Source organism: Gossypium hirsutum, chromosome A13, assembly GCF_007990345.1.
Source record: "Gossypium hirsutum isolate 1008001.06 chromosome A13, Gossypium_hirsutum_v2.1, whole genome shotgun sequence".
Lineage (NCBI taxonomy): Eukaryota > Viridiplantae > Streptophyta > Magnoliopsida > Malvales > Malvaceae > Gossypium > Gossypium hirsutum.
This window is the reverse complement of record NC_053436.1, coordinates 1,448,870-1,458,245: the sequence shown is the minus strand read 5'-3', so window position 1 is coordinate 1,458,245 and position 9,376 is coordinate 1,448,870. Positions and strand designations below refer to the sequence as shown.

General features: G+C 32.1%; 2 protein-coding genes across 3 annotated transcripts; both read left to right on the top strand.

Annotated features, from left to right (window-relative positions):
• The first annotated feature begins 239 nt into the window (after nt 1-239).
• LOC107933258 (uncharacterized) lies at nt 240-1,754 on the top strand. Of its 2 annotated transcripts, none has more exons than XM_016865432.2 (2): nt 240-422; nt 1,352-1,754. In XM_016865432.2, exons 1-2 carry the CDS (start codon nt 309-311, stop codon nt 1,631-1,633), a joined length of 396 nt encoding a protein of 131 aa, XP_016720921.1. In that variant the 5' UTR covers nt 240-308; the 3' UTR covers nt 1,634-1,754. The 2 variants fall into 2 exon arrangements, 1 of the variants encoding a protein (XP_016720921.1); XR_001693585.2 differs by having other exon boundaries at nt 273-422; nt 1,324-1,754.
• A 3,138-nt stretch (nt 1,755-4,892) lies between these two features.
• On the top strand, nt 4,893-8,616 carry LOC107933259 (ent-kaurenoic acid oxidase 1). The gene is made up of 8 exons (XM_016865433.2): nt 4,893-5,193; nt 5,729-6,206; nt 6,612-6,875; nt 7,315-7,404; nt 7,524-7,602; nt 7,707-7,813; nt 7,960-8,081; nt 8,290-8,616. The coding sequence occupies exons 1-8, from the start codon at nt 4,961-4,963 to the stop codon at nt 8,402-8,404; spliced, it is 1,488 nt and encodes a 495-aa protein (XP_016720922.2). The 5' UTR covers nt 4,893-4,960; the 3' UTR covers nt 8,405-8,616.
• The last annotated feature ends 760 nt before the right edge of the window (nt 8,617-9,376 follow it).

Genomic DNA, 9,376 nt, shown 5'->3' with positions numbered 1-9,376 from the left:
ATCTAAAATGGACTTGAGTTAATCTTTTACAAATATGAATGAGTTTGAACAAAATTTTAAATCATATTTTAAAAAATATATTAATATCATGTTTAGATCCGATCCAAATCTAACTAAGTCCGATGTATGAGTAACTCTAATTTACATTGATGTAACCTTTAAAGTGATTTTTATGTTTTTTTTTATAATTTTTTATACAATTAAACATTGAATTTATTAAAATATTTGTATTCTTACGTATAAAAAATTACAAAAATTTTACACGCTAAAAACACACAATAATGATAAAATAATTACAAAAGGCCAGAATGAATAAAATACAAGAACAAATAGAAAAAGCCTTCGATTCCGTTGAGGAAAAAAAAAAAAAACCTCTTCATCTTCGCTTCTTCCAAGTCCACCGCCGTCCGGTCTATCAATTGGTACTTTCTTTCTTCCTTGTTCTGTTCTGTTGTTAATTACTTACCCACTTTTTTTGTTTTACTTCTTTGCTCCTCTTATTTCCATTTCTTCTATTTTTGTTTTGTTTAGGATTTCATTTCTATTGTAAGGATTATAGTATTCGAATGGTTTTAAACAGAAATTGGGGTTTTAGGCTTCTATTGAGTTCAATTACCAGATCTATCTATGGGGTTTTGAGGGTTCCTTTTTTTCTTTTTCTTTTTTCTGTCATAAGCTAGCTGATACATGCAGACAAAGCAAACCCCCCCAAAAAAAAAGGATTATTTTAAATATTACCCTGAAATATCTGGTTTTTTAAAGTTAAAATATCTCGACAAACTTTGAATTTTAATATGAATATTTAGATTTTTCAAAAAAAAAAATTTCAATCAAATCATTAATACCGATATTATTTTCTGTTGAATTTTATTAAATTGACTTTATTTTGTCAATGCAACTTAATCAACATGCAAGGGAATTAATGAGGGATTAAATCTCAAACTTTTTTAATATACAGGGGTTGATTGACATATTTATAACTTTTTTATTAGTTTTTCAAAGTTTAATCATGCAATTGTAAAAGTGTTGGGGAAATTTCCAAAAGGAAGGATTTGATTTAGATTTATTTTAATTCTAATTGTAATTGTTGGTATAATTGTAAGTTATAATTAAAAAAAGGGTAAATTACACTAATAGTCACTTAATTAGTAGTTTTTTTTGTCACTTAACTATAAAAAATTACAAAATAATCACCTAATTATTAGTATTTTTTTTTGGTCACCCAACTATTCAATTTTGTTCATTCCTTGTGGACTTATTAACACAAGTCCTTTGAATTTTGGTCCTATCTAATTCATCTTTCTTCTATTTTTGCCATTGAAGTTGAGTCTATCTTTTTTGCTTCAACCAGAGGCTACCAGATCTTCATTTTATGGATAATAAGAAACCTGGCAATGACGGAACTGCTGACGAAGTGACACGGGAGTCACTCATTGCTATCTCTTACTCGTTACCGGACAAAGTTGTTGCTGCCTCCAAACTCTCGTCCGATAATTCAAACCGTGAAAAGCTGTTCGAAAGAAAAGGTTCCGATGGGGACGAAAAATACAGGTCCGAATTGATCTCAATATCATATTCCCAGTCACCCGAAGGTAAGGGCTCGCCGTCTACGTTGAATGGACCTAAGCATTAGAAGTGCTGTTGTTCACTGTGTTTGTTGTAAGTTGTACATTTTGGATTTGATCAAACTGCCAATTTCTCAGTTAAAGTTGATTAATTTGTTATATAGGACCTTACATGAAGTTTTCAATCAATGCATGCTTTGCAAATTTCTTTCATGCACAATGGATTCTGTGTAGTATCGCCAATCAAATTCTATGATAGGGAGAATTTTTTTTTATTCGGTTTATGAAGACTAATTAGTGGGAGTCCCATGCACTGTTTTTAGAATTGGATTGGATCAGCTGATCAAACTGGTTGGATAGCTAATCAATCAGGACATCTGTCTGAAAAAAGATATTGAGCTAGTTAACTCGCGAATAGGTTGAACCGGTTAAACTAAAGTTATTTATTTTAATTTATTTTAATAATTTTATTCAATTGAACTGATCAAACTTGTTGAACTGGGAAACGTTGGTTTGAACAGTTTGACCATCATTTCTGTTTTGAAAACCTTAATGTTATGTGTCTTACATTGCATTTAACACTAGCTAATTGATAGGGACACAAGTTGTGAAGAAGATTTCTTGTATGCAATATGCAAGTGTTTGTTTTTGCTGTTGTTCACTTAGGGTAGGGTAAGGACTTGTCCAAATTCGAATTTGATATTTAGTTCCATCAAGAACTTAAGTTATGCAAGTCATTTATCATTGCATCAATGATTAAATTAAAACTTTTTATAGTTATGTGACCAGAATATAAATAAATTAATAATTGAATGACTACTAATACAGTTTACCTAATATTTATTCTCAAACCCAAACCCAAATATATCTTCCAAGCCCAAACCCAAATGAGTTGAACCCAAAACAAAACTCATTATATAGCAAATTTGAAGTCCCCATAGTTCACCCTAATACTTCTTGTGGGTCTTATCTTCTTCTAGCCCCTCCATATCAACCCAAATCCAAAAAAGGTACTAACAATTATAACGACTTCGATCCTATTTTTCCTCAAACATGAATTCTTAAACATGAAGGTATAATCCTTTTTTCCCAAATCATTGAACCTAATTACAATATAATTAAATCATCGAACTGCCAATTGAGTCTTAGCTCGACTGGTATGGATATTATTATCAATATCGGAAGACATGGGTTCGAGTGCTTGAAGTCTTTATCCTCTTATTTATGGGTTGGGAAGAGGTTATGGATAGTTCTAGGCATTGTGTTAAAAAGAGGAAATATGATAAGATAATTAAGAATAAAACTAGATGTAGAAGCATACGTGAATGTGGTGATATGATAGAAAAGTTACGTATATGTAGTTTGGAGGACAATAATCATAATATATAACTTCTGCATATTAATCTTAATTTATAATTAGTTAATCACTGATTCGAAATTTATTTATTATGTTTCTACACATATTTTACTCATATTTTATTTAATAATTAAAACTCAAAATCTCTTAATCTTGTTAAATCATTTTTTAATTTAGACTAACATTTCATAAAAATAATAAAATTCAAATTAGTACTTATTATATATATATGTCATGTTCACAAAATTTAAAAATAAATCCAAGTATGATGTGTGTCTATGTTATAAATACATAAAATATAAAGTTGAAATAAATTATATCACTCTTCACTTTGCAAAAATAAAGAAGTGAGGGTAGGTGTTATATGCTAAGAGGGTGTTGTGATGGATGATGCCACAATTCCAATTAACATAAACGACAAACAACATAATATCGTATGGGCTATGAAGTCTTCCTACATGTATAGGAATTTAAACATTTAAAAAAAAGGGGTTTATACACAAATTAAACCATTAATAATTTGATTTGTGATAATGAATGCATTAACCTTGAAACCGTACATGTTAAGAGATGAGACAAAAGAAAAGATATTGTATATGGTTTGCAGGTTTGGTGTTGATTGTAAAGACAAAAACCTCAAATAAACAACAAAAGTGCCAACATAGACGGCAAGCTCACCCTGTTTGTTCTAGAAAAATCTTCTCCATTATATTTGTTTATTCAATTAAATAAACAATTATTATCAATTCTGTTGATTGAGTGTTAGCTCGATTGGTATGGGTATTGGTGTTAATGTAGGAGGATGTGGGTTTAAGTGCCTTGAAACGCATTATTCTCCTATTTGTGGATTAGGGAGGGACTATGATTAGTTTTAGGCATTGTTCTCCCATAATCAATAGATAATTTATTTATTCAAATAAACAAATACAAATATGTAATAATGGTAAGGGTGAGTTATATTTGTGACTAAATTAGCAAGTATATGTTTTGGTCACTTAACTTATAAAAAGTTACAAAATGGTCATTGAACTATTTGAAAGTTTTTATTTAAGTCACTAGGCTATTAAGTTTTTTTTTTTGAAAATCTAATTGGTGAGCTCCAAGCAGTAATTCGACGATTGGTACGATGGATCAGTATTCAACGATGAGTAGAAGAACATATCTTAGAGCCAAGTTCATTTGACGGTCAATGTTGAAAATCGAAAAAGAAAGCTGTTTTGATTTTGGTTCGCAAATTTGTGACGTTCAAAGTTCTTTCATGAAAAAATTGAACTATAGAAGAGAAGGAGAAAGAGAGCTTCTAATTGATGCAGACAATGCGAATAGAGAACGGCATACAACAACATTTTTAATAGCCTAGTGACTTAAATGGAAATTTTTGAATAGTTTGACCATTTAGTAACATTTTAAATTTGAGTGACCAAAACAAAAACTTATTAATAGTTTAGTGACCTTGGGTGTAGTTTATCCACAAATAAATACAAATATAAATATTTTTTCCCAATGTATCAATTGGAAGAAGCCGAGTGATTAATCCTCGGCATTCTATAGGCCCATTAAAAGGTGGACGTTGGTTTTGAGTTTTAAAATTGCTCTATACCCAGAGAGGATCGTACCCTCGATCATTGATGAAGGTAGGAGAAACCCTTAACATCTCACCTAACTCCCGTGATTAAATACAAATATTTAATTATATTAATTTTTATGTTTTTTAATTAAGGAAAGAGGCAAATAACATCTAAAGATCAAACTTCTAATTGTAACATGATGTCAACTAAAAGTTCATTTCAACTATAGTGGTTATATATATATTTATATAAATCTTGCAGTAAAAGTAAAATTTTATTTATTTACCAACTGCTTTCTTTTCTCCACGTCACTGTCCTTACGTTCCCCAAGTGCTTCATCTTTCTATTGCTTATATATATATATATACATAGTGGCTTTAAAAGCGATTTGAAAGCTTTTTTAAGTAGCGAGACCCATTTCATTTCATTGAGAGAAGTGAGTGTGCAGCAGTAAAGTACTCAGACCAGCAATGGACATGATGGGTCCGATGTGGATGATGATCGCAGTCTTAGCGATATTAGGTGGTTTAAAATGGGTCCTTAGGAGAGTAAATTGGTGGGTTTACGAAACCCAGTTGGGCGATAAACGGCACGCTTTGCCGCCCGGAGATTTGGGGTGGCCTTTTATCGGCAACATGTGGTCTTTTCTCCGAGCTTTCAGGTCCAACGATCCCGATTCTTTCATTGGTTCCTTCGTTTCTAGGTAAGGGTGTAAATAAGATACATGTATTCGTAAGTTTAACTGGTAAACATGATTTAGTAATCATCGTGTCATGTTGTAGCTTAGTAATAACTCAAACAGCTCATAGATCTTAATTTGAATTCGAGTATGAAAATTGATAAATAAACTTTTAATCAAGTTTAAGTTCGAGTAATTTAATTATATTTAGTTCGAATTTAAAAACAAATATTCCGTCAAGTTTAAACATAATATTAAGCTTCATATATCAAGTGAAGCTTAAACTAATTGGTATTTAAGCTCTTCACACCTCTATTATTTTGATATAGATTTTTTTATTTACTTCTTAATTCGATTGAAAGATAGAGGCTGGCCTTCTTAAGTCACTTTTGTCGTCACTTAAGTTTTATAGTATTACGTTGTTTTTATTCATGGCTTTAGCTTTATCGGCAAAAATTATAAGTTAGGGCTTATTTAAAGAAAGTGTAATAGTTTAAGGATTTTTTCGCATATATATTTTTAATTTTTTGATAGAAATAAAATAAAACAATTAATGCAGATTCGGACACACTGGAATCTACAAGGCCTTCATGTTTGGGAACCCAAGTGTAATCGTTACCATGCCCGAAACATGCAAAAGGGTATTAAACGACGATGATGCATTCAAGCCGGGATGGCCTACTTCCACCGTGGAACTCATTGGCAAGAAATCGTTCATCGGCATTTCTTACGACGAACACAAGCGTCTCCGCCACTTGACAGCGGCTTCCATTAATGGACACGAAGCGTTGTCCGTTTACATCCCGTACATCGAAGAAAACGTGGTATCTACCTTGGAAAAATGGTCCGAAATGGGAGAAATGGAGTTCTTGACTCATCTCCGAATGCTCACTTTTAGGATCATAATGTTCATTTTTCTTAGCTCGGAAAGTGAAGAGGTAATGGCAGCATTAGAGAAGGAATATACCGATCTCAACCATGGAGTTAGATCCATGGCTATCAATGTCCCTGGATTTGCTTACTATAAAGCCCTCAAGGTGATGCATGATTTCCTTTAAGTACTTTCTTATATTTCAATTGCATGCATGTGAAGATTATTAATTCTAGCAAGTTGCTTATAAATATATATTTTTAATAGGTAGAAATTTTTAGTCAATAAGATTTCTTGATCATCAAGTAATAGATTAAAAAAGAGAATAGGTTTTTAGCTGAGCATGAATGGCAATCATGCAATCCCTTAAAAACTTTTCTTTTTACGAGAAAGGTTTGCAGCTAAGACCATAATGAATAATGTAAAGTAGAGGAATTGAACCACCTTAAATGTTATTATTTTAATTTATCTCATGTTGATTATATTTCTTCTTACAAATTCTCAACAATTAATTATCATAAAGCTACATGTATATATAGTAATGGGATTTTGTTTGTTTGGGCCAATTCAGGCTCGGAAAAAGCTAGTGGCAGTATTCCAATCGGTGGTGAATGAGAGAAGAAATGAGAGGAAAACAAAGAAGTGGTTAAAGAAGGAAGACATGTTGGATGCATTGATGGAAGTGAAAGACGAGAAAGGTGAAACATTGGAGGATGAAGAAATCATTGACATTATGTTAATGTATCTGAATGCAGGCCATGAATCTTCCGCCCATACCACAATGTGGGCCACTATTTTCCTCCAACAACACCCTCATTTCTTTCAAAAAGCAAAGGTATATATCATTTTACATGTTTTCACCTTTTTATTTTTAAAATAACGGTTAATATAATTTTCAGTCCTTGGACTTGACAATTAGGTCCATTTTGGCACCTATGTTTTTTTCGGTCCACTTTAATCTTTAGCTTGGTAATTAAGTCTATTTTGATCCCAAAGCTTGGTAAATGTAGAAGTTTGATGATATGATATTTCGAGATTGTGCCACACCATCACTTGAAAATTTTTAGGTGATGATGTGCTACAATCTCGGTTACATCATTGAATTTTGATGGAATCCAAGTTTAACTATTAAAATAGATAAAAAAAAATACTAATACCAAAGTGGATCTAATTGTCAAATTTAAGGACAAAAGGTTATATTAACCTTTTTAAAGTAATTAAGTCTTTGGACATTTTTAGAGCTAGGACTTGACAGTAAAGATAATGTTGTACAGGCAGAGCAAGAAAGGATAGTGAAAGAAAGATCAACAACCAAAAAGGGTTTAACCCTACTGGAAATTAGGGAAATGAAATATCTTTCTAAGGTACCTATACCTCTTTGTGTTGTTATTTCAGTGAATTTTACATGAGTGATTTTTTTTGTATCATATGGGGAGTATAGTTTAGAACCTTTCATTTCAGTCCATTAATTTGATATTTGAAGGTGATTGATGAGACACTTCGCTTGGTAACATTTTCGTTGACGGTCTTCCGTGAGGCACTAACAGATGTTAGTATAAACGGTAAGTATATTGTAATCATTTTTAAGGATAAAGTAATATTTAGTCTTTGAATTTGACAATTTTTTAATAGCGTGGCATCATGAATAAATTTATCAACTTTTCAGGTTATGTGATACCCAAAGGATGGAAAATCCTAGTGTGGTTCAGAAGCATTCACTTGAATCCTCAAATTTATCCAAATCCGAAAGAATTTAATCCTTCTCGATGGGATGTAAATTTCATAAATTAAGCTTTTTCATATTTTTTATATTAAATTAACCAATGTTTATTTTTTTCTATATATGTATATATTCATCAACCATAAAGCATATAAAAATAATCTATTTAATTAAAAACTAATTTAATAATGTGGTGTAGGATTATACAGCCAAAGCAAGTACTTTCCTTCCCTTTGGAGCAGGAAGTAGATTGTGCCCCGGAAATGATCTTGCCAAGCTTGAAATAGCCATTTTTCTTCATCACTTTCTCCTTAACTACGAGTACGTTATTTTGTGCTGATTTTGTTGGAAAGACTTTATTTGAATACTACTCGAACCTCAACAGGATTAGTCTTAAACCGTAAAATGGATGAGTTCATCCTTTGTTATACCCCAAAAGTGCAAAAAGAATTCATTGTTTTGGTGGGAAAACATCCTTTGGGTTCCATGAGATTGATAATGTATGCTTTTCTTGTGTGGTGTTTTTCAGGTTGGATCGGGTCAATCCCGAAATTCGGGTTCGGTACCTACCACATACAAGACCTGCAGATAATTGCTTGGCAAGAATCAAGAGACATAACACCTTCTCCACCCAAGAAAGATAATTGGAAATTGATAATGTTTCCTTGTGTCAGAAGCAACATGCAAGAATCAGAAGGAGCGAAGCGGAAGAGAGAAGATTATGAATGCATTAATAACTTTGTTAGCCCGATACAAATGTATTGTTTGTACATTGCTATTTATGTATTTATACACATAGTGTTAAGACATAAAAGGGATACTAGATCAACGCAATTATTCTTATGGAAATCAAATTACAAACAAATCTTAATTGTAATCAATCACTAATATGCAGTATCTCCAAAATTTTCTTGGCATTCTTCCCTGAACTTAAGATGGTATAGTCAAAACTAGCCTGGTTTTGTTCACTGAAGTATGACAGAGGCCGGGAAAATGTTGCTTCGTGAAAAAATCAGCTGGCTAGTTAGATAATCCAATGAAAAGATGATGTATGGTACGAGTGAAATGACAATCTATCTCTATATGTTTTGTTCGCTCATGGAAGACATTGTGAGCATGTGCCTGGCACTGAGAGTCATAGTGCATAGACATAGCAATTGTCTGAGGAACATTCAAATATGCAAGCAACCAATGAAGCCAATGTAATTCAACAATAGTATCAACAGGGGCATGGTACTCATTCTCAATGCTCGAGTAGTAGGCTAACATCTATGTTTTACTCTGTTAAGAAGTAAGAGAATCACCGAGGAATATGCAATAACTAGTAGTGGAACGTAGATCTGTAGGATCACCGCTCTAGTTAATATTAGAATAAGTTTATAGTTCAAGAGAAGAATTTATTGAAAGATGAAGACCATGAGACAAATTGCCTTTGACATAGTGTAAGAAGTGAAGATTAACAATATAATGAGTACTTTGAGTAGTTGTCATGACCTGGTTGACCTAATGAACTGCATAGACAATGTCTAGACGAGTAATAGTAAGATAAATGATACCACCTGCAACAAAGAGATTGTGAAAAAAAATTTAATCAATAGCCCTTGGGAAGCCAAAGT

Excerpts from the sequence above, each read along its gene's own strand:
- LOC107933259 (XM_016865433.2), top strand. The coding sequence starts at position 4,961 with ATGGACATGATGGGTCCGATGTGGATGATGATCGCAGTCTTAGCGATA. Across the intron at positions 7,603-7,706 it reads AACAGATGTTAGTATAAACG|GTTATGTGATACCCAAAGGA; the intron begins GTAAGTATATTG and ends TCAACTTTTCAG. Across the intron at positions 7,814-7,959 it reads TTAATCCTTCTCGATGGGAT|GATTATACAGCCAAAGCAAG; the intron begins GTAAATTTCATA and ends AATGTGGTGTAG.
- LOC107933258 (XM_016865432.2), top strand. The coding sequence starts at position 309 with ATGAATAAAATACAAGAACAAATAGAAAAAGCCTTCGATTCCGTTGAG. Across the intron at positions 423-1,351 it reads GCCGTCCGGTCTATCAATTG|AGGCTACCAGATCTTCATTT; the intron begins GTACTTTCTTTC and ends TGCTTCAACCAG.